The sequence below is a fragment of the Haemorhous mexicanus genome, chromosome 18 (genome assembly GCF_027477595.1).
Source record: "Haemorhous mexicanus isolate bHaeMex1 chromosome 18, bHaeMex1.pri, whole genome shotgun sequence".
NCBI classification, from domain to species: Eukaryota; Metazoa; Chordata; class Aves; order Passeriformes; family Fringillidae; genus Haemorhous; species Haemorhous mexicanus.
In genome coordinates this window covers 10,149,446-10,173,378 of record NC_082358.1, presented here as the reverse complement: position 1 = coordinate 10,173,378, position 23,933 = coordinate 10,149,446, and the positions used below count along the sequence as shown (strand labels likewise).

Genomic DNA, 23,933 nt, shown 5'->3' with positions numbered 1-23,933 from the left:
TGCTGAGAGCAAACATCTGAGTTACTCAACCAAACCACTTCTCACCTTAGATTTAATTGGGGAATCAGCATAAAGTGTGATTGGAACAGAGGAAGACAACAGAATGTAGGGAAAAAATGAAAATGACATCAAGCTTGCTAAATATGTATTGTTTATTAAGGCTTGTATTCTCCTAGAGGAAAAAGTTAATCTGATGCTGTCCATTACTCCTTACAGGCAGTAACAGTCCAGAGACAGAGTTATACGTTCTAAATACAAGTCTAAATGATACAGATTAAACTTTATTTAAATTGGAGGTCCTTTTGGAGTAAATAGTATTCAGAAGATACTTGCTTTCTAATATAGTAAAAGATCCTCTACAATAAACACGTGCAGATTCAGTGTGCTAGAGCAGCGGACATGAGCACCATTTCCATGCTTAACTGGAACTCCAGTTGGTGACAGGTTCTCCGACGGTCCCCTCACTCCACAAAAACATGACAGCAAATTCAATTTCTTAAAACAGGTTTTTTTACTCATCCAACAGAAAAAAAAATTAGACAAACACACTGTCAATTTCAAATATCTGAGGCATAATCCATCATATTATCCGTACTATTAGTTCCTACGTTAAAGCTCAGCATTATTGGTATAAAAACTTTAAATGGCATTAGGATTTGGGGGGGTTGGGAGAGAGTAATGAAGGGAAGGATTAAAAATGATCTGCAATTAACTAATAACACCTGAAAGCTGAAACAGGTTTAAACACATTGTTTAAAACCCCTGCAATGTCGATAGCATCACATTATTATTTAATTAAGCTACAAAAACCGTAAAGCAGAATTATGGCTGAGAGAAAGCGTCTTGCTCACCCTCGGCAGGATATGGAATAACAGATGCACACTGAAGCACTGCTTAACAGAATGTGAAAGGGAAATATTTTCCAGAGAAACAATTCCACTGACAATTTGATTTTCTACTAGACAGAAAAAACCAACATGGCGCATCAGCAGTTTTTTAAAAGAGTAATTGTACAGATAAATAAAGAGGCAGAGCAGCTGCACAAAGTGATCAGAAATTTAGGGGTTTTTTCATTTTAAAATTCTGAAGTGCAGTATCTTACGAGTTTGTTTTTTTTTAATGACAAAAAAAAAAAATTATCAATGCATGGTTTCTTACTTCTGCCATGAAGAAAAAGGCATTGGGAGGAGGAAAAAGGAAGATTTGTCATGTATTCTCCATAATCTCTATATCTGGCTAGGAACATAATTCGTGCCAAAATAAAGTCTTTGGGAAGCACTGACACTTTAGTATGCTCATGTATAGGTCCACATTAGGTTAATATAACTGTTTACCAAATTAAAAAAATAAAAACAGACACACCTTTATTAATGATTTCTACAGAATTTTACATAGAAAAAAAAGATACAAATTAATGCAGATCCACTTGGGCAAAAATAAACTACAATGTACTTAAAGATGCAACAACTTAATTTCCCCTGCACGAGAAGACATACTGGAACTGAAAACTTTAGTTTGTCCTGATGCCAGGATACAGCACCAGTTATACTTAATTTTGTTTTTCATAGTCGAATCTAATATCAGTTCTAGTATATATATCAAACTGTTTGTTTATTCTTATTGTTTGTTTCGATTCTGACGTTCCTGCAAAGAGAAAAAAGTTAAGATTTTAGTCAATGGAACAAGCAAGAGTTTTTAGTAGTTTAACAGAACTAATGTGATCCCAGATAATCACACACTTAAAACAATGCTGCTATATTTTATAAATATATTTGTTCATACCCAACAAACCCAAGGACTTGACAATTTAATGTTTTTAAGTGCAATCTCAGGTGGAACATCTGGATGAATACCTGCAGTCTCTTCAAATCAAGGTCACAGAGAGAGAAAGGTATGAAATATCAACACTCCTAAGGAGAACCAGGATCTGCAATATTCTACTTTCTGGATTATTTTAGCTACTGCAGTACTGGCACAACCAATACACGAGCAGAAAGCAGATGGCAGATTAGTGAACTCCACAGAACTGGTCTAATTTTGAAGCACTCAAATGACTTTGGAGTTTAGTCACATTCAGTAAAAGCAGGGATTTGAGCTGTTGAGAAATTCTGTCCCTAATTCTTTCTATTGGTTCAGCTATTCTGGGATGCACTGGGAAATACCTGGGGGTAAGAGATAGAAACAATATCAGGTAGAAGGAAAATTTTGAGCTTCTACATAGTCTGATAAAACCCAGCACAGCTGGACTGACCAACCCAAGGGTGTCCCAAAGTGCTGCTGGGAGGGTCTTTGAGCCTTTTCCCCGAGTTTCTCCTAATCACAAATACTGAAGCCAGTAAAGGTCACCTAAAGGATACAGGTGGGGGCTGCCTGCAGCAAGTGCCACATCAGTGACCCTGTGCCCTCCCAGCAGCACAGGGTTCCAGGGATACCTGAGCAGTGCCCAGCAGAACAGGGCACTTCACTCAGGGTTCCAGGAGCCCCACAAGTGCAGAATGTGCAAGGACAGCAGGGCAGAATCAGGCTGCTGTGCCTTAGTCCTGTGCATCCTCCAGCTAGGGCAGCACTGCACACTGAACAGAAAGGACCGAGCCTTCCCCTTTTTGCTGCTTACAGTGCAGAACTGGCATGGAAAGACTCAATTCTGTATTTAAACACATCAACATGGCACCAAATCCTATTCCAAAGGAAATTGTGAACTAGCCTAAGCGCCACCACCAGCCAACTCCTGAACTATACCTTCATATTTTGCTTTGTGGACTCATTCTGTATAAAGTTAATCTCAGAACTGTTTCTGTTGTGATGTAAAGCTTACTTGCTAATATACCAACCATTGTAAATGTAACAGACTGCATTTGCTGCTTCAGCTGGCCACAGCATAAAAATCAGAAGAGATTTTTAAAAACTGAATATACTGATTTCTGCATCCAGGCAGAATGTTAATATTTTAATTTTCATATTAAAATTAAGTCAACAAAGTCCAGAATGAATTATTAATATATAATTTAAGACAGTAGTAAGAGATAGCAAAGTTGCTTTACCAAATCAACAAAACAAGCTGTGTAAAGTGGTAGAATTTATTAAAAAAATCTATTCCTCCTGTCTTTTAACTCTCAACTATGATGAATTATCAGCAAAAGCCATTTCCTAATGGCAGAGTATCAGAACATTACATGTTGTTCTTAATAAAAAAAGCTTATATCTTCCTGACATTTCAAACAAAAGATGGTTACAAAGTATCTAGAACTGAATCATATCAACTCCATTTTCAGGCTTCCAAAAAGTAACTGTTTCATCCTATTTCCAACTTCCGTTTCCAAGGTGGTACATCCCCTTTACAGCCCTACCATATTCATGAGCCCACTCTTTCCCACTGCCACTTCATGTAACTTATTGAACTTATTTTTAGGTTTCTATGTAGTCATCCACTGACCTCCCTAATTCCACTTCCTTTAGAAATGGAAGCTTTCCATTCTCATGGACTAGCCCCACATAAAAAGTGGCAGGCTAGCACCTGAGACCTCCACCTGAAGTGCTCATGGCATTCAGAAACTCAGCTCAGACTCTTTAATTCAGTAAAAAGATGCTCTTTACTGAGCAAGTTCCCAAGCAGTTCCTCCTACCTTGCTTTCTGCTTTCTCTCTTGGGGGCTAATCTGAGTCTTCCTCTTTACAAATGTCTGAAACCACATAAACTGATGTAACAATTCTTCGTGCTCTCGAGCATGGTTGCTTTTTAGAAGCTCTAACTCTCAAATTCTCTTCCTTACTGCTATTTAGCACTACTGCAAGCAAGAACAAACAGTTCTGTAAGCAGCTAACAAAGCTGTGCTCATTTTGGTTCTGAAGATCCGGAGCCTTCAGCTTCTCTTCTCCAGTGGAATACTCTTGATATCTCACCGGAGAGCTCCAGCTGCACACTTCTCCTTCAGGACACTAATCTGTGTGGTCTTCAGACACAGGGAAAATAGGTTTCCACAAAACTTGCAGAGATTTCCACCTTGGAGACACTCCTCCCTGTCAAACTTCTCTTCACCTCAGGCTAAAGTAGCTTCAACTTTCCTACTAAACTTGGTTAAAGTCAGTGGGATCAAAGCATTCATCTTCAGACACAAAAATAGAAATGTTTTCTTTATCTCAGGAACACGGTAAAAATCTTAAAATATGTTTTTGAACTAGAGCTTTGGAGGAAGGACAATATTCCATCATTTTAAGTTCAGTGACTGTGTTCACAGGAAGCTCATCACTGAAAGGAATCACCCAGTGCTAGGAAAATGAGTATTTCCAAGTACCAACACACACCAGCCAACACTTTTCAGTATTTAATCACCTAAAGCAGAACTGGTAATCTTGGTGATTCAGGAGCTGAGACTGTGCAGCTCTGCCAACACAACACCAAGGTAGAGCTGAGTGCCTTGCCTGAATCAGAGGGGACAGCACAGCAGCCCAGTACAGCAACTGGAACCATCTGCTTATGTGCAGATCTGGGAGCCTGAGCTGCTGACAGCTCATCTGTCACCTGTAAAGTACCAAGATCTGCAACAAGTTTGTCTTCACAAGCTTTTAAACTTTGGAAGACAGCTTTGTTAAAGCTCTGATGGCATGCTTTTAGGAAATATTAACTAATGACACATTATACTCTATTTTTTTTTAAAGAAGTTATCTCACACATTACAACTTTTTTACGGTTTTCAGAGCATGGGCTTTGATGACAGAAGTAGCTCTGGAACTGACTGAAAAAGGCTGTGAGGGTCAGGTGAGAATTCATGCCACTCACTGTTTTGCAATTTCATTCCAGCCCCCAATCCCCTCCCAGTTTCTGGTTAAGTATTTCAGTGTGGCAAATCGAAATCTGGACTTATATCCCAGCATGACCAAATCCTCTCTCCATTCTGGAGGGATACCTTCTTTCAGCAGTGCTGCAAAGCCATCAATCTTTGGCACTTGGAAGAATTTCATCCAGCAATGTACCTGCCAAAGCCTCACTGGACGATTTGGCACTGATGCTGAGGCTCCTACTTCACTTAAACTCAGCAGCACAAGCTGGAGCTGGCTCTGCACACAGCAGCCATGAAATGCTGGGTAGCAACAAACTGGAACCATCTAAAGAGCTGAAATGCCAGTGGCTTGCCCTGCACAGATTACATTATTATTCTCTACTAAATATTTGTGTATAAATGAAATTGTATCATTTAAGCTCTCCATGTACAGCTTTTTAAGAATTGTGTCCCTTTGTAAGCCCAACAGCAGTGAAATGGAAGCACAAAATTTCAATGATTTTACAGCTAAACAAGAGTATAATGAGTTAAACCCAGCAATCTGAAAATCAGTTAAGATGGCACATAAACCAACAACTATCTGAAAATGTCAATTAGGTTGTAAGACACTTTAACTGGCAATAAGATTCTTCAAAAATTATTGTCATAGGAAGACTAACTTTGTTAACAGGAAGGTTTGAACTTTAACAGCACAAACTTCTTAACAATAAGAACTTTAGGTATGTGTATCTGCTGTAAAAAAACCAAATTCTTCTAGCAATCAGCTGGACTTCTAAAATTCATTTTATCAATGAAGGGGAAAAAATAGTGACTTTCCAATCAAGTTTTATAGAGTGCAACCTGACAAGTAGCTTCTTATTTTTCGTTCCTTCATTGTGCTCTGCTTTAGCTCTCCAGCACTATTACCTTCCTCGGTGTACTTTGGTGTCCCATTTTCTATGCTATTCAGAGGAATCTAAGAAATACTAAATTTGACTTCATAGTTTATTTTGTGAATGTGTAATACAAGCCATAGCCTGTTTTAAATGATGAAGGAAAATGCATTATTTTGAAAAACTGATCATGTTATAAATAAAGCAGTGACTTGGGTAAGAATATTTTTGCAGATAGAGGGAATTAGTTGTGTTTATTAAATCAACACAAAATGAGATCAGCTCAACAGTCAAACACCAGCCCTCTGAGATCCTACAAAGCACAGGTATTCTGCTGTTTGTGCCACCACTGGGATCCTGCTGAGGCCAGGGATTTATCTGTGCAGGAGTAGATCTGTTATCACTTTCTCTGTGCTCTCACTTCTTAAACACCCACAGCTCTCCCCTCCAGCCTTGGCAGCAGAGCACAGGGATCAGCATTAAAAACCCAAACCAATCACACCCCACTACACCACAAACACTGGGCAGAGGAACCCAGGCTGCCTCACTTTGTCAGGACTCTCTCCTGCATAAGGGAACACCTCTCCAAGATACAGGCCACATTAAATATTGAATTGCTAATTATCTACTGAAGGAATGAAGTGTTCAAGTAAAGCCCTTTAGGTTTTACCTCGTGGAACCCCTCAGGGAGTACACAAGAAATACTTGCAACTTTAAGTTGTCTTTCCCTGCTGTGCTGAGGTCAGCTATGCACATCTATCATGGCCAGGAAAAGTTCAGCCACAAACTTTTAAAGACACCGAACTCCTTTTCTCACATAGTTTAAGGGTACAATCTATGAAGACAGTTTAAGTAATTTTATCTTCACTTTAAAATGGCAATAAAAACTTTAAAATGTCAATTTATAAATTTAAGCTGCAGGAACATGCATTAAGTCGTTGCTTTAAAAACATCTTAAAGCAAGTGTGAGCTACCCTAAACTAAACCAGCCTGTCAAACATGCTGAATTTGCAATGCTATACAAAAAAGGTCTAGGAAACACTATCAACACCAAGCAAATTTAAGTGTTACTTCAGTAGTAACTACACATCCTGACACCTATTATTTTGTCAGGTCATTACTTCTAGACTGCCTAATTAGAGGAAGGCATTCTTGAAACTGAGGTAGTGGGATGGAGAAGGACAGAGATCCCTTGTGGCAGACTTAGAGCCATGAAAGTGTATGGAAAGTTTTACTACACTCTCCCAGTTACTGCCCAGACTTCTCTCACTACATCTTCACTCAAAACTTCAAGAATTAGTAGACAGATTAAACCTGGGAACTGAAAACCTTTATTTATCCAAATAATACATGTGACTTCAGCAGCATAAATGCACTCTTTCTAGCACTATTCCAGCAATATTATGCAACTCTTTCTTTTCCAGAGAGATAAACTGAATAAACAAAATCAGGTTTCTTATTCTTAAAGGTGATGTACAAATTTCAAATACCAGTACAGGTATCAATTTTGATAGCCCAGTTCCAGTCAAACAGTGTTTAAACACCTCATATATAAGGCAAAAAACTTAAGTGACAATCACTGGCAGAACCCAATTCTGAAACAGAAACTATTTTCTATTAACCATTTTAAGATAAAAAAATAAATCAAACTCCAATAAACTGGACATAAAGTCCTTTACCCGCATTACTGCTTAGCTTTCTGCTTTGAAACTCATTGACTTGTGAAACTTTCACAAAGAAATATGCATCAGATTTGTGTTGTTAAACACACAAGAAACCATCAAGTTGAGATGTATTAAAAACATTTTGAATTCCTACTTACATTTTTCCACCATAGCAGCCTTCACATTTCATTTTCCCCATATCTGTGTATAAAATAAATTTTTTAATAAGTTTACCTTCCGCACCACCTCCTCCTCTTCCTGGCGCTTTTCATAATGAGAAAAGTCATCAAAGATGGAGGTCGTGTGCTTGTAAGTAGCAATAATTTTAAGCACTTGTTTTGCTTTTTCTAAGGGCACCTCCTGTGTATCACGGGAGTTTGTAACGGGTTTGTTGTCATTGTTCTCCAGCCTGATGTGTCTCAGTTGGTTGTTGGGCACATCCTTCACAAAGATCCACTTGACATCAAATTTCCCCTTCCACTTGTCCTGAGACCAGACACCTGCACTGGTGCCATAGTCCACAGGTGATTTCATCTCTGCTACTCCACAGAAGTGTCCACTGCCATTGACACTGAACAGCAAGTACACCGGGCCCTTGCTGTTCATGGAGCGAAAAGCGCTGTCCAGGCGCTTGTTGCCGTGTTCCGTACTACACCAAATAGAATATTTAATGGAACGATGAATATCATCCTCGGAATAGCTCTTTATTATGAACACACGTCCATTTTTAAGGTTCCATTCGAAATCTTTAGGGTTATAGCTGTGAGCAGCTTTCAGTTTTTCAAGGACAGGATGGGACTCACCACTCGGAACGGGGTTGGGCTGGGTGCTGCCAGCTGAGTTGGTGTCGTTCCCAGTTCCTCCACTTTGGCCAAAAGCTGCATTTCTGTTGCGAGGAGCTACCCAGCGGTTTTGGGGTGGCTGCTGAGGGGTCTGATACTGTGGCTGAGTCAATGGAGGAGGCTGAGCTGGAACAGGCTGAACAATTGGTTGCTGTGGCTGTGGAACAGACTGAGGAGAAGGTATCTGTTGGGGGGCAGGAACTTTTGCCACAGGACCCTTATTGTCCCAAGTACCTATGTCCATATTATGCTTTATAGGGGGAGGAGGCAACGCTCCTCCGATTACAGGTCCAGTTTTTGTTTTCATTTTAGGCTGTGGTTTTGCAGGCTTGCTGGCAATAGCAGCCCAGGAGGTTGGTTTAGATACTGGCAAGTTTACATTAGATCCACCATTCCCAGAGAGGGCGCCTGTCATCCCGGCACTGTTAACAACAGAACCTACTGTTTTCACTGCAGAAGTTGTAACATCTCCACCAATCTTAAGTCCAACCATTCCCTGTTCAATACTGTTCATTCCAGGAGCTTTATTTAATGTATCATTATGAAATCCTGTTTGTCCATCCACAATGGTACCCCCCAGAGAACTGGGTGGGTAGCTGTAACTGCTCCCATATGCTGAGCTTTGTGTCTGCTGTCCTTGGGATCCGCTTGTTCCCCAAGCTGAGAAGGCAGGATTTTCAGGGAAAAAGTTAAAGCGGTGTTGATAGATATTATTTCCCAGACCCCCAGGCTGTCCAAAAACGGCATCGTGCATAAAATGATGATCCCCATTACTGAGCTGTCCATAGGTGGTGAGATAAGGGATAGGAGGATCTCCTCCTGTAGACCATGGTGCTTCACTGAGAGAATAGGGGAACCCAATAGATGGTGGATAATAACTGGACAGATAAGGATCAGTCATTGATGGATAGCTACTGTTCTGTTAAAGAGAAAAAACAGTCACCAGATAAATAAACCCTTCATTTATAAATAGCCACAGCACCAAACAGAAAAGAACACTAGAGACAAAGAAATGTAATTTCTAATGACAGATCTTAGTTCACATTCCAAGAAGGACTCAGGGCTAAAATGAAGTATCTGGGCATTCATAATACCCCAGGACTAGGGGCTCACATTGAGGTTAGTACCTGAGGTGTTGAAACCATGTAATCTCACACTACTAAGGTTATTTAGTAGCTGACACCCCAAATTATTGCAAGGAACACATCTAACTATATTTTGTAGCTCACAGAACTAGGATATTCACACTTTCTGGAGTGCTACATGGAAGAAGCTTTAGACTAATCACCTTAATATGACAATACATATAACATACTGTTACAGTCCTCATTATGGAGTTTAGGGGCCCACAGTCTCCAACAAAAAACTCACACCTCAAGCAGTAGAACATACACACGCTACTTCTGACACACCAAGCTTGCCAGAGGTTAGAGATACAAGCTGACATTAAAGGGCCTGGTGCACCAGAGACAAATCCATGCCCAGATGGCACATGATACAGCCCATCCCAAATCTTGGAGCCTGTTGCATAAGTCTTTTCCTCCCTCAGTAATAAAGTTACAACTGTGCAGGAGTGTTCCTGACTGTCCTTTCAAATAGGACATCTCTCCCACTCATGAAATAAGAAACCAAACATTTATAAACCAACAGACCCCCTCTGAAATTTCCTCCACTTCAACTGTTTCTTAGACCAAGCTGAGAAACTTTTCCTCTCACTAACACTTTGCTGGCACCTGATCTTGAAGCATTCCATATGATTCTTACATTCAGCAATGCAAAAGAACAAAGCCAGGATGTTCTAAAGTGGGTTTTATTCCTCTTTAAATCAACTTGAAGCACTTATATTGGAGACCTTCCAAAGTGACACTCCAACTGTAATTACCAGAGAGGGGGTGGGAAGGTCAACATCTCCTGTTAATGAGTGAAACAGTAGCTCGCCTTTCCTTACTCATAAAGACTATTTTAAGAAGAGGAACTCTTCTTTCAAACTGCTAGATTTCAAACTTGAAAAGAAAAAAAATCTATCTGCAAAACCAGGAAAACTGAGCCATTTTCCAAAAAACTGATTATTTCTCAGCTTCCTTAAAAAAAAAAAAAGTAAAATCCCCTCCTTGCTGAAGATAAGCCTAATATCCAATTGATACAGAATCATTTTTACTGCTCATTTTTCAATGGCCTCTTTTTCATGACACCTCAAAGCCAGAGTAATTAAATAGCCTTATGTTTCATACAGAGAATGATACCACAATATGCCTCCAAGACTTCCATGCAGTACTGCAAACACTTCAGAGACTGAAATAGCCTAAATCAAATGTTATTGATTCAAAAGAAATGATCTCTGCCACTTTTCAAGCTGCCTTTATTTACACACAGATTCTACCACTAACAAGTTACAGAAATCACCTTCCTATGAGAAGATCCTCTAAAATACACTAAGTTTTCTGAGCCTCCCAAGCCAAAGTGATCAATATTTAGCATAAAAACCCATTTTTCTGAAAGACTTTGACACTGCTGAGTGTTATATTTTAAAGTGTTAATTTAAGAAAAAAATTAAAAACAAATACAGATGAAAGGGAGGAGATGGAAGTAGTTCTCTGAGATACTTATGCTCATAAATTCTGTAAGTTTAGATTTTAAGACCAAAAAGAGTAATCCTAGAGAAAAGCAAGTGTTTTGTCTCAGAAATATTTAGGCTAAATGATTTTAGACAATTCTTGCAGCTGTCATCTCTTCACACAGCCTGTAAAGTCTCCGCAAGGATTCTAACAAGATTCAAGGAAAGTTTCAGCAGCCAGTTTTACCAGACATTCAAACTATTTTGACTGGCTTTATGCCAGTATGTAAAAGAAATCCTGACAGAAGTTCTTCCCTTTAACAGCAGAACATTTATTTCAATAAACTTATCCTTGATCTTTTTTTATTAAAAATCCCCAAACAAAATCAACTCAACCATTCTGGTAATTAGGAAAGAATCTAATTTCCCCCAAAATATGTTCCTTGCTGGTGATTCCCTGTTCCACAGGAACACTGTCTTGGTTCTCCCTGACTTCACAGAAAGATGCTTTTCTTGCTGAGTGTAAATCTGTATATGAAGAGTCTATTTGACTCAGTCCTCTCTGCTCTTAAAAGTACTTTTAACACAGTATTACTCACCTACATTTGACTTTTGATGTTAAATATATCATTGTGTCAGCTGGGGCTTTAATTTCTTAATTTTATTTTAAATATTCAGTTGGCTTCAAATCTTTTTTTGAAGTCATCTGTACTTTACAGTAATTTTCAAGAGCTGAATAAATCTGACTGGATAACTGGATAATAAGGCTTTGTTCAGCAACATGGTTGCCTTCAGAACAAAATCTCACAGTCCTAATTAATGCTACTGTCACCTTCCACTTAAAATTGTAAGAGGACCTACACAATTGTTTCTTGTGCCATGCCAATTTTTCACTGCAGCATAAATAAATTGGTCAATGGAGCTATGCTTTCATAAAGAAAACTTTTATTATAATGACGGAAATTCTAACAGCCATAGCAATTTTTCTATTCAATCCTAATAATCTGGCTTGTTGACAAAGCAAAGACAAACCTCCCAGAATAAAACTATAATAGACGGGTATATTTTTTCTATGTGAACATTCAGTATATTTCACAGTTTAATTTTAAGTCATTAAAAATCACATACAAATGTGATGAAGCACAATTTTAAAAAATCAGAAGGAGGTGAAAACCTCGATTTCTCTTATCATTAATTCTGCATTAAAAAATAGGATTTTGCTTACTTTTTTCCCCACAAAGGATTTTCTACCTTCCACAGCACATTAACTCCAAAAGAAGGAATGCCTCCCATTAAATTATTTGAAGTCTGGAGAACATGTCTATGCTGCAAGCAAGCTCAGTGATGTCATCAATATTAACACTGGCATCTGACAGTTTCAGGCTGAACTATAAATTTCCTTTTTAAAATGTAACAACTTGCCATCCTATAATTTACCTCTGGTAAATGTTTCTCTCTAAAATGGTGTTTCATACTTGTGAATGAAAACTTTTTGCTTTTCCAGTTTCTATACATTTTGTTCCCTTTAAAAATCTGAATGTGAAGTCAAAAATTACTTCACATAAAATTACTTTGATAATACTTTCAATTATAATGGTATTTTAGTCATGGATGTTGATTCAATGTACATTATAATGAGAGTTTACATTACAGTTCCTTACTATTAAGTAATACATCTTTAATTCTTAAAATATATCAGAGGACATGAAAGAACAACAACATTTGCTGAAGCGTAAAAAATGGGACAACTCTACAAAGTACCTAGAGAGGATCCAACCCAAATCTCAACTACATTAATTTCTGTGATTATATAAATAATAGAAATCAGGAGAGGCCAAAAGCAGAATTTTTAGACTCCCACAAGCAACTGGCCTATCAAAGAACTCTAAGATCAGGCTGCCCCAGTCCAGCCACACCAACAACCTACAAGGGGAGGAGCAATCAGCTCCAGCTCCTTGGAGCATCAACTTCATTTTCACTTGTGGCCATCTGGAGATGCAGAGTAATATTAGCTTTGGGAACACAAATGCTGGTTGTATCACCAAGTAACACAATATGCTGTCATTTCTTTTTCCATTTCTATTCAAGGCATTTGCTCCCTCCACACAATCCTATGAATGGAGTGCCAACAGCATGCCTAAGGAAAAAAAAAACTAAGTTAAAAATACACTAACCTGATTTGACTGCCCGGAAAGGTAAGGTTCAAAATCGCTGTCATGAACTGTGTCCTTCTGATGTAATGAACCATTTTGTACTACAAAAAAAGGGTTACAGCACGTTATAACAGCAGCAGCATTGCAGGAGTGATGTTCCACCCTATGCTACTTAAGGAAAAGCCATATTTCTTCTGCAGACCAGAAAGACTCATAAAAAGACCAAGGGATGACATTTCCCACCCCTCCCAGATAGTTTCTCTTTATATGACTGCTTATAAAACAAAGTTTGAATAAATTAGAAAAAACAGTAATTAAAAATTCTATAGCTGAGGGTGAGTAAACAACTCATGTGAATTAACTCCCAACAAAAAAACATTATTGAGAACAATTTTGTGAAAAAAGATTGGGAAACAACATCTATTGTTCTGGCCCATAATTAGAACACACAAACTCACAGTTCTCCCAGCGTGTGTTATTCACTGCTTAAGCTGGCTAAAATAAGATGAGGTGAGGTTACATTTAATTATGAAATGAAGACTGCTAAGAGCTTTGGTATCCTGATATTTTCAGGAAAACTTAAGTTTCAACATTCTCATCTGTAAAAAAAAAGATATCTGCCATAAAGTCCTACTTCAGCATAAAAGAATGTCTGATAAGCATTTGAAACCCATTACTGAATGACATACAAACCCAAAGAGCTATTAGGTCCCTTCAAATAATTTCCTGTTTGCATTAAATTTGGAAAAAAAGGTCAAATATACAGTGTGGTAGTTGCTGTATTTACCTATTTCATAGAACAGCTGAACTAAATATAATGCTACACCAAATAAAGTGTTTAGCAAACAAGTTTGAGAATTTAGCAGAGCATTCCTGCAAAGTTTATCAAGGGGAGTAGCAGTAAAAGAGTGTTTACAAACACAGGGAGATGTGTTTCTTCAACTAGAAGGAGCTGGATTTTCAAGGCAGGTTAAGATGTATTAAAAAGCATTTATGAGTTGGATATTAATAATTTCTAAGTCTTAAGAGTTACATGCATGTTAGCAATCAGAGTAATTAAGATATTTTTTAGATGACTTATTACTATGTTTAATTTCAATTGGAGCAGAAGAGTTATAAAAATGCCTATTATCTCGTCAGAAGTTAACCATCTTTTAAGTTCCCAAAATTATTAAGTTTATAGGCTTAAGTAAATATTTCAGCCAACAGCAGAGCAGCAACACAACTGCATTCACAGAACGTGCAAAAGCAGGTAAAAATACATAAATTGTACAGGGATATCCTTGTGACTTTTCATAGCAACCTGCTTCTTCTTAAACAGGGAGAACTATTTAGTAGCAACACAGTCCTTCTCACTGCAAATCCAGCAGCATTAAGTGGGATGCAGGCAAGCTTGGATGAATGGCAGTTGATCTTATTTTTGAAACAAAGCACACATTCCATCATTCCCAGATGTTTTCCATGCAGAGTAACAGCGATACATTTCTGCTCACCTACAGGTACCTGTGTAACTGATCTCTTACAGTAACAATTTAAGCGACCAGATCACAGCATGATTTCTCACCTTTATTATCCTGTCCTTTCGGTCTCTGGGAAGCCACAGCACGTGATTACGGGGAAAAAAAGAAAAGGGAAATAAGAAAGTTAATTTTAGAAAAAACGCTTATATTGTCATAGGCACTGCAACCCCCACAGCTTCTGAGGACGGGGAAAAGACTTCTAAAAATGGCCAGCAGCATCTCAAGGTTTGTTTGGACCGGGGCTGGAGCAGCGTGTTCCACGTATCACTCAGCACCGGCCTTCCTGAGAAATGGCCCCGGCTCCGGGGAGGAGGCGGGAACGTGCTGTGCCCACGGGGGAAGTTAAGGAGAACGATGGAGGTCTAAAGCAGCCGAGGGGGAGAAGAAAAGCCTCGCGGGGCCTGCAGCCACAGGCCCGGGAATCCCCCCGCCCACGGGCCGCCTCGCCACTCACTCACCTGAGGGTCAACGCTTGTGGCAGACATAATTCATGCACAGGGCCCCGTGGTTCAGCAGAGAGCGCCGGGGGACGAGGCAGGGCCGCTCGGCGCGGCGCGGAGCTCCGGGGCCTGGCGGAGGGGCGGCGGCGGCGGCGCCTCTCCCCTCAGGCGGCGGCCGGGCGGGGAAGGGGCCGGGGCCGAGGGGGAGGGAAAGGGGCCGCCTGGCGCCTCCTCGGGGCGCCTCCTCAGGGGACGGCGGTGCAGGCGGCGATGGCGCGGCTCAGCCGTGGCGCTGGCGGTGCCGGTGCCGGCCCGCTCTCTCACATGCCCGCGGGCCGGGCCTGGGGCCGCAGCGAGCGGGGCAGCGGCGGCCGCCGACTCCAATGGCGGCGGGCGCCGGGCTGCGGTGACGTCAGCGGCGAGCGCGCGCGGGGCGCGCCGGGAGCGCACGGGGCGGGGCAGCGGGGGAAAGGCGCGCGGGGCGGTGGCGCCTCGTGCGCGTGCGCGGGAGCGCTGAGGGGGCTGAGGGAGGGAGGGGGCGCATGGTGGACACGGCTCCGCCCCCCCGTCCGCCACAGAGCGCTCGGGCTGATCGGCCGGGGGAACGGGAGGCTGAGGACTCGGTTCATCGCTCTGAGCGACTTCCGCGGGAGGAAAGGGTTCTCCTCGCAGAGGGTGGTCGGGCACTAGAACGGGCTCCCCAGACCACATCGCCGAGCCTGAGTGCTCGAGATACGTGCGGATGACGGCACATGGAGGGGTTCTTGGTTGTCCTGTGCAGGCCCAGCGCTGGACTCGATGACCTTTGTGGGTCTCTCCCAGCTGAGAATATTCTCTGATTCCGTTCATCCCTCAGTCTTTGCGAGGGCTTTTTGCTCACAGGCTCGGCTGTGCAGATTCACAGGATCTCTGTGACGGAATCACTGAGCTTCCCGAGCTGGAAGGGGCCCAGGATCACCGAATGACTTAGGTTGGAAAGGAGCTCTGAGACCATCAAGTCCAACCTATCCCCAGCACCCCTGGTCAGCTACATCAGGGCACTGAGGGCCAGGCCACTCCACTGCCTCCCTGGGGCCAACCATTCCAATGTCTACTCACTCTTCCTGTGAAGGAATTCCTCCTGATACCCAGCCTAAAGGGCCACCCATTCCAATGTCTACTCACTCTTCCTGTGAAGGAATTCCTCCTGATACCCAGCCTAAAGGGCCACCCATTCCAATGTCTACTCACTCTTTCTGTGAAGGAATTCCTCCTGATACCTAGCCTAGATTTCCCCAGGTGCAGCTTAAGACCATCAAGGGTCACCAAAGCCCAACTCCTGTGCTGGCACAGGACACCCCCAGCCATCCCACCATATCCATCAGGCTCGGTGCCGTGATCACTGTCCTGGGGAGCCTGTTCTGGTTCACCCAAGAGCTTTGGGAAACCAACTTTCCCTCACACAGCCAGTCTGACCACTGTCAGCAGCCACCCTCAACATGGGTTTTCATCAGATTCTTTTTTTTTCCCCTCTCTTCCTGCTGTTTTGTAGAACCTGGGTGGAATTTGGGCCCCTTAGCCTGTTCATGATGATTTCAACAGGGCCAAGGTCAAAGTCCAGCTAGTTACGAAGTCTTGTAACATCTCCATGCTTAATGTTGGGGGTAAAAATGGCAAATTCTGGTCCTTGTGGAATACACTAAACAACACAATCATGGTTTCCTTTAGATGCAGTTAAAACCAGAGTCTTCTCTGTGTTCACATGTTTGAAAACTGTTAGTTTGAATTTGTACTTACCATTCTAATAAAACATCTGAAACGAAGAGTCCACTTTTGTCCTTTTTCTGATCAGACATCCAGAGAAAATGAAGAAAGAGTGGTGCTTTAATCCTCAGCACCTGAACATGCTTTGGGTTTGACTTGGGTAGCAGGTAATAATTGGTATTTTCCTAGAACCCCAGACTGGTTTGGGTTGGAAGACACCTCAGAGATCATCTTGTTCCAATCCCTGCTGTGGGCAGGGGCAGCTCCCACTAGACCAGGTTGCTCTGAGCCCTGCCCAAGCTGGCCTGTTCCAATTCTGTTTGCTTTTGGTGCAATTATGGAGCAAGTCAGTAAATCCCTGCTGTGGGCACTCCCTGAGTGAGCTGGAAAGCCTGTCCAAAGAACAGAGCTTCAAGAAAAACGACAAAAGTGATCAGCGTGGCTGGAGGGAGGAACATGTGTGCAGCAGGAGAAGGGAAAGGCTGGGTGCCTGGGTGATGGGCACTGCTCCGAAGTCCATGTGATTGTGTATGTTCACATCTCGATATAGAAACGATGTGACTGTGAATCATCCTCGCCAGGAGAGCATGTGGGCAGAATGTTAGAGCTCTGTGCTTCAGCATCCCAAGGCACAGGGGGCTCTTAGGCTGTACCTGTTGGGTTAGACCCAAAGGCAGCATGTCACATATGTACATGCATGAGCACATCTAAGTCTTTCTGGGAATTTTTTTTTTCCGTTGCATTTGGAAAATCCAAATTTTTTTCTTCCTGGTAATGCTAAGAATGATCTTGTCTATCTGTTGAGACATGCACAGTCTTTTAGAAATAAAACCAGTAAGATGAAAAGTTGATTGAAGGATGTGGATAAGGCAATATTCATATTTTTATTTGTATTATATAACTTAGGATACTCTTGGAGTGTAACATTGTTACCCAGGGGGAAACATGGGGTTTGGTTCTATCTTAGTTGAATGAAATGTGTCCTTCTAGTTTAAGAAGAAGTTGTACTTATCTTTTTCTTCCTTTGCTAACACTCTCTAAAATCTCAGAGGAGTTCATGTCAGCTGCAGCATAGTTTTGTTAGTGTTTTTATTATTTGTTTTAAATATAGGATTTAAAAGAATTTTATGCAGCCCTCTCTGTTATGAGCGTGGAAGAAAATCAAATATTGCCATAATGGAATCATCTCCCTCCTGCCCCCTACACCCCTGTGGAATGTTCCCAAACCAAGGATCCAGCATTCACTTCCATCATTTTAGGGTGAAAAATTAAAGCAGACACACAGAGAAATTGTATCTGTTCTCCTCTCCTGTTTCTCATGTCACTGACACATTGTTTGTGAAAACATGAGGAGGGAAATCATATGCAAAGAGTGTGGCCTGTGAACAGATCCCATCTGACACCAGCATCACACATGCTGTTCCCTGCAAGACAAATTCCTTGGAAAGCTGTGGCAAGGAGCTCAACAGAGCAATGACTGAGCACAGGGATTCTTCCCTGTCTCCCTCTTGATCTTCATCCTTGGCAACTCCTCCTTGCTGCTCTCTGGGGTTTCCATGAAATTGTAAGGTCAGTTTGTCTTTGCTTACTTTGTTGTGCATTTTTCCCTTCAGCTCTTTGCAGTGACTTCAGGTTGCTCTGTTATCTTTCTTCGTTGTCTTTTAGTCTTGCTATTGATTATTGATACTGGGACAAAATAAACTCATTCCAAGCCAATTTGCATGGAGAAAAGCAGATGATTGTAGTGTGAATAGCTCAAGAATAGATCTTTCTGCCTGTTGCCCAAGCAATATTCAGGCAGCCAGGCACATTCTCTGCAATAAAAACACAGTCCAAACTATAGCAGGATTTAATTGGAAAATCAGATGTTCTGTGATTCTTGATGGCTAATTTTCTGCCAATTATAAAGTAGGATGAGCTCCATTAGAATCACAACAATGCCTGACAAATCCTCCTTTACAGGTAATTTAATGGCTGAATGGTGGAACTGTGGCCACAAGTGGATAAGAATCTCTTCTGAGGAGCTGTTAGTTTTATATGTGAATAATTTGAAGTTGCAATGCCACTCAGTTTACATGAGGCTCCAGGTCTTCTGTTCCTGTACCTCCTGCCTTGGAGTAGGTGGAAGGAATAGAGCCCAAATGTGAGGCTCCTCCATGTCAGAATCAGAAGGAATTGGGAAATGATCAAAGTCAGTCAGAGGGAGAGGAAGAGGTGCAATTCATCTTTGGGGAAAACTACCAGATGCTACTTAGGAAGGAAAAAAACAAGGGAATATAATTTATATTTTCCATACTCACTGTGAGAATGTACTTGGCCCTATGGTTTTCCTCCTCAAATTTTAATTTGTATTCCCAATCCCTGTGCTGCTGCTCAGGCATCTAAGCACTCTGCATGCTCAACTGGATTGTTGATCTGCTGGAAACTGAAAATATTCCATTCAATTTGCAGCAGCAGTGAATTTTTACAGATTTTTTTAAAGTATTCAGAATGTTATGAGAAACAAAAAAAGACAACAGATAATGGATGGGGTTTGGGGTTGCTCTTAATTTTTTTTTTTTTCTCTTGATTATTGGGTTAACTGGCAAGGGCAAGAAAGGCTAGAAAACTGAATAAAGAGAAAAAATAATCCTTGAAAAAGAAACTCACATTTCTCAGCTCCAAAAGACATTTAGAAAGAAAAAAGAGAAGCTATTTTCTACACTTTCCATTGAAAAAGAAGTGAACAGTGTTCAACCCACTCTTCAATAACAGAAATATTTTTTTATAAAAGGCTGGACACTGAAACCATGAAGTTTTTTAGATTTTAAGGGCAGTTCCTCTACTGGTTTTTTGAGTATCTGCTGTGCTTTGCAGATTTTTCTTTTCATATGTACTGTGTTCTGTTCTGTGGGCTGGGATATTAATAGGATTTGATTTAAAGCACTTTCATGAATCACGTTGCAAGCTACATTTAGCTATTCCTAACTATTACAATACCTAAAGTTTTTAGGCAATCAAATGCCATAGTAGTGGGGGCCAGGGGAAAGAATTAGGGCAGGGGATGAAAAGATTTGAATCCCTGGGAAATCACAAAACAGGTGTTTGTTACTGACCTGTGCATTAGTTCCAGCAGTCTCTATGTAAAGTATGTGTACTTTCTACAAGAGCATGCAGTGTTAGGATAAGGGAGAATGGCTTGTAACTAAAAGAGGAGAGGCTTATGTTTGATATTAGGAAGAAGTTCTTTACTCAGATGGTGCTGAGGCCCTGGCACAGAGTGCTCAGAGAAGCTGTGGCTGCCTCATCCCTGGAAGTGTCCAAGGCCAGGTTGGATGGGGCTGGGAGCAACGTGGGATAGTGGAAGGTGTCCCTGCCCATGGCAGGGATTGCAGTGAGATGAACTTTAAGGTCCCTTCCAACCCAAACCATTCTGGGATTCTATGATTTACTTTATAGAAACATTTTCCAGGCTTCCTGAATGAAAGATTGTTAATGTGTGAAGAAATAAACCATTATTGTTATTAATAATCTATGGTATTATTAAAAGTCCACAGAGGGAAGTGCAGCAAGAAAGCTGTTGATAGGCAGAGAAGATCACTGCAGATGTATGGCAGAACTTGTTATGGGAAAATAAAAACTTAAGCTGCCTGAAAGAGCAAAGTGAGACTTCTGAGCTTTGCCCTGCCCTGAGGAAATGGATTTGTGTTTGTCCCAGGGGTGACCAGTCACTTTTCAGTGTGCTTTGTCACTATTCACTGAGTTGGATCTGGTTTCCTGTCCACAGTGGATTTGTTTTAGGGATGCTGTGGAGCTGTGTGTCAGCATCCAGCAGTGTGCTTTGGTCTCTCATTGCTGCCCTGGGAGGCAGCTGAGCAGATGGGCTCCTCCTGGGTGTTCCTGTGGCAGGAGCTCCCCAGAGAGCAGCTGTGCAGGTGCTGCTCTGCAGGAGCAGTCCAGCAGACCCTTCAGGGGGAAGGAAGTGGGAGGACAACACACAAGGAAGAGGCAGCCAGAAGAGGAAAAGAGAGGCCCTAAATGGAGAAACAGTCATCTGTGTCTAGGGCTTTAGGTATAAGGATTTTGTCTACTCTGCATCAGGCTGCAAAGCAGTTACATCACAGGGTCTGAATGGTTTATTCTGAAAAAAGGATCCACATCTTAATAGTGGCTAACATCTGAGCAAGTGGGAATGGGAGCTATACCATAAATTTGCTCGATACCCAGTCCCTTCACACATCACTGCAGTGGCAAGCTATGGTGTCTCCTTTTGTGTTCCAGCCTCTTTGTTTCTTCACCAATGCCAATTGATACCTTTTTTCCTCCTGTTATAAAAGCCACTTTCCTCAGTAAACTCTTAATTTATTGATGAAAGCATAATAGTCTACCCCAAGCTAAGCCACACAGAACAGCTTCAGCCCCTTACATCTGAATAGCACCTCGAGGGTGGAAATGCTGAATTCTGCTGGAGTTTTTCCTGGGGCTCCAGTCACTTCAGTGCTTTCAAGCTCTTCATTATGCTGTCTCCAGATACACTCTGGCCCTTGTATTTATTGATTGTTTTCCTTCTGAATCAGGTTGATAATAGCAAGCAGATTTTTGATTAATTATGTTTATATTACTTTCTTAATCAAGTGTTTCCAATCACTGTCTACTGATGGCAGTGTTGATCATTATCACTGATCTGTCCTGGACTCCTGATTGATGTTTACTGATTCCCACATTTGTTTATCACTAGCTCATGACACTCCTCATTTTAAGAAGCATTCAGAAGTTCAGTAGGACATCTTAATGCTCTGAAAAGAAACTGAAAATGTATGACTTGCTAAAAAAGATCAGTATAAGTTGCATACAACAGATTACTGAATATGTTATTTACTTTCCAAATTTTGATGTGCTAAAATAAAACCCTATCATTTATGCATGGTGACTTGTTTTTACTTGCTCTCAGCACCACACTTGGAGTCATTTCATCTTCTTCTGCTACAGTCATCTCACTGGTCCTTCTCAGCTCTCCTCTCTTGGTGAAATGTTCTCCCCAAAATCACAGGAGTGAATCCCCACAGATAATCAACCTTAAACCTGTTCTGAAGTTTTTATGATAGAAGAATGTATGTATACAACAAAAAACCCAAAACCAATAACCACTGCCAGACACAGACTAATGTTGTAACTTAACTTAGAAGCTGCTTTTGAGCTTCTCTGAGATTTATACAGCTCTTCCTCTTTAACATTTAGCCTGGGGCTTCCCCTAAAACAGGTGGAATTGTGCACGCCTTTGAGAAGCCGGGTGGTTTTAAGGAGTAGAAGATGTGGTCATTGCTTGTAAAATGCTTTACAAATTCAGAATTATCAATCACTCTTATTGATTAACAGGTGATTTGCTACAACCCATCAGCAGACCCCAAACAGCCTCTGCAAGAGGGATTTTGTTAACTCTGTCCCTTGGAGTTTTAGGATGCATTCTTCAAAAATAAGCATAGACTTAGAAAGGACAGGACTCATAGAGTGGAAGATAATGTGCAATTATCTTTATGTGTATTTTATTACAGAGAAAATCACTAAGGAGAAACCTCCCCAGCACATTCTCTTGTTACAGCATTCTGTAAATGTCATATAAAAGCACTGCCCTCTACTGCTCAGGGGCTTTCATTAACGAGTATTTAATTAGCAAAAAACCCAACTTCTTTTTAACGAGAATGATTGTATGGGCTTGCCTGTAAAAGAAAGGACTCGATCTTTTTATCAAAAGAAAAATGCTAATTTATCATTTCTGAGAAACATGAATCACCTATGTTCTTATGTTTACATGGAGAACTGATATTTTGTCAAGAGTTTAGAAGAAGCTTTATGCATCTTCTCAGGTAGTGGTAAAGGAAAACACATTTTCAAGTAATTGCACTTTTCAAAACTATCATTAAAATCCTCCATTTTGTGGAATTGTGGCCACAGGAAGGCAAAGGAATAGGAAGACTTCAAATTGTGAAGATGCAATTGCAGAAGAAACTTGATTGCTAAATTAAAGGCAAGGCAATCTGTCCAAGCTGTCTGGAGAAAATTCTTGTTGCTATTTATCTGCTAATTTTACAGTACATTTTATTAAGCAACTTAAGGTGCAAAACATGTGAAAACAAGCTGAAAAAGATACAGAAATACTGTTAATAGAGTCACAGCAAAAAAGGGATGTGACAGCCATTATATCATGGGAGGCAGGATGTCACACCTGGCACGAGACTAAGTTTTAACAAGATCTGTTACTTTCTGGAGAAAATTTGAGCTTAACTTTATACCTTTGCCTTGTGACTCCTTTTTATAAAGATGAAATTTGGACTCGTTAGCCAATAGAGAACTTCAGCCCATCCCAACCAATTGGAGGAAACTATGCCTTATAAATGGCCTCTGAGGCAGGTGGGCTCACTTACTCCTTGGCAGTTTTCTGCTTTGGGAGAGATATTTGAGGGGAGAACATTTTTGTGTGACGCTTGTGATGTTGAGAGAGTTTTAAATTATGGAAGCTTTCTGGGGTTTAGTTAACATGTTTCAGGTAAAGTTGTGGTTTTGTTAAATGACTTTTTTTATTGTGCTAATTGTTGGTATGAGCTGTAATGTTGTTTTGGCTTTGTATTCCTATGTAGGTAGTCGGTTGTGGTAGATGATTGGTTTTTAGTGGTGTTGTAGTTATTTAAAATTTTAATTTGGTTTGGGGAGTCTCATTAGCAGAGTTAATAGATCTTCTGCAGAGTATGTGAATATGCAGGTAAACCATAATGGGCTTTCTTAATAAGCAAAATATAAATATGTTTGTTCTCCGATGTTGCACCTCTTATTAAAAAGAGTCTTTTGTGGGAGAAATAATCTTCTTTGTGAAGACACAAGACAAAACACAAAATCTGTGACGCTTGCTCTCAAGGGCTTTCTAGGTGGAGGAAGGCTAAGATAACCTGGCCATCATCTCTGTGCAACCCAAAATTTGTTGTAGTTTGAGTTACAGCTTTTGCTTTGTTAAGGCTCAAGATGTGAGCAGAACTGCTTGTGGAGCTGTGCCTGATGAACAAGCTTCTGTGTTCTGGGAGCAAAATCTGCTATGAAGGCAAACAATCTGCCTCTCCTCAGTCTGCTTAGCTTGCAGATTCTGCTGGGCATCAGTGACTGATGGCCTCAGAGCTTGCTTTCTCTATGGACTTCCCCTTACAGCAGTGACACAGTTCTTGAGTAGCTTCTTTATTGCATTAAATAACAGTTTCTGAAAGAGAGCTCTAGAGCCTTTTCTTCCAGCCCTGGCTTTTGTCGCTGTCATTATCGAAGGGAATTCTGGTTGCTAATGAACTTTTTCTTTCTTGCTACCTTTTATTATGAGAGGTATGTGGTTGAGTAAGCTTGATTTTGCTT

At 41.0% G+C, this 23,933-nt stretch overlaps 1 protein-coding gene across 3 annotated transcripts; it reads right to left on the bottom strand.

Moving 5' to 3' along the window:
- Positions 1-134: 134 nt before the first annotated feature.
- YTHDF1 (YTH N6-methyladenosine RNA binding protein F1) lies at positions 135-15,222 on the bottom strand. Of its 3 annotated transcripts, none has more exons than XM_059863024.1 (5): positions 14,841-15,222; positions 14,427-14,451; positions 12,884-12,963; positions 7,472-8,324; positions 135-1,644 (listed from the first exon to the last, which is right to left on the bottom strand). In XM_059863024.1, the coding sequence occupies exons 1-4, from the start codon at positions 14,865-14,867 to the stop codon at positions 7,500-7,502; spliced, it is 957 nt and encodes a 318-aa protein (XP_059719007.1). In that variant the 5' UTR covers positions 14,868-15,222; the 3' UTR covers positions 135-1,644; positions 7,472-7,499. The 3 variants fall into 3 exon arrangements, with proteins under 3 accessions (XP_059719007.1, XP_059719005.1, XP_059719006.1); XM_059863022.1 differs by having other exon boundaries at positions 7,472-9,074; positions 14,841-15,216; XM_059863023.1 differs by having other exon boundaries at positions 7,548-9,074; positions 14,841-15,214.
- Positions 15,223-23,933: the final 8,711 nt, after the last annotated feature.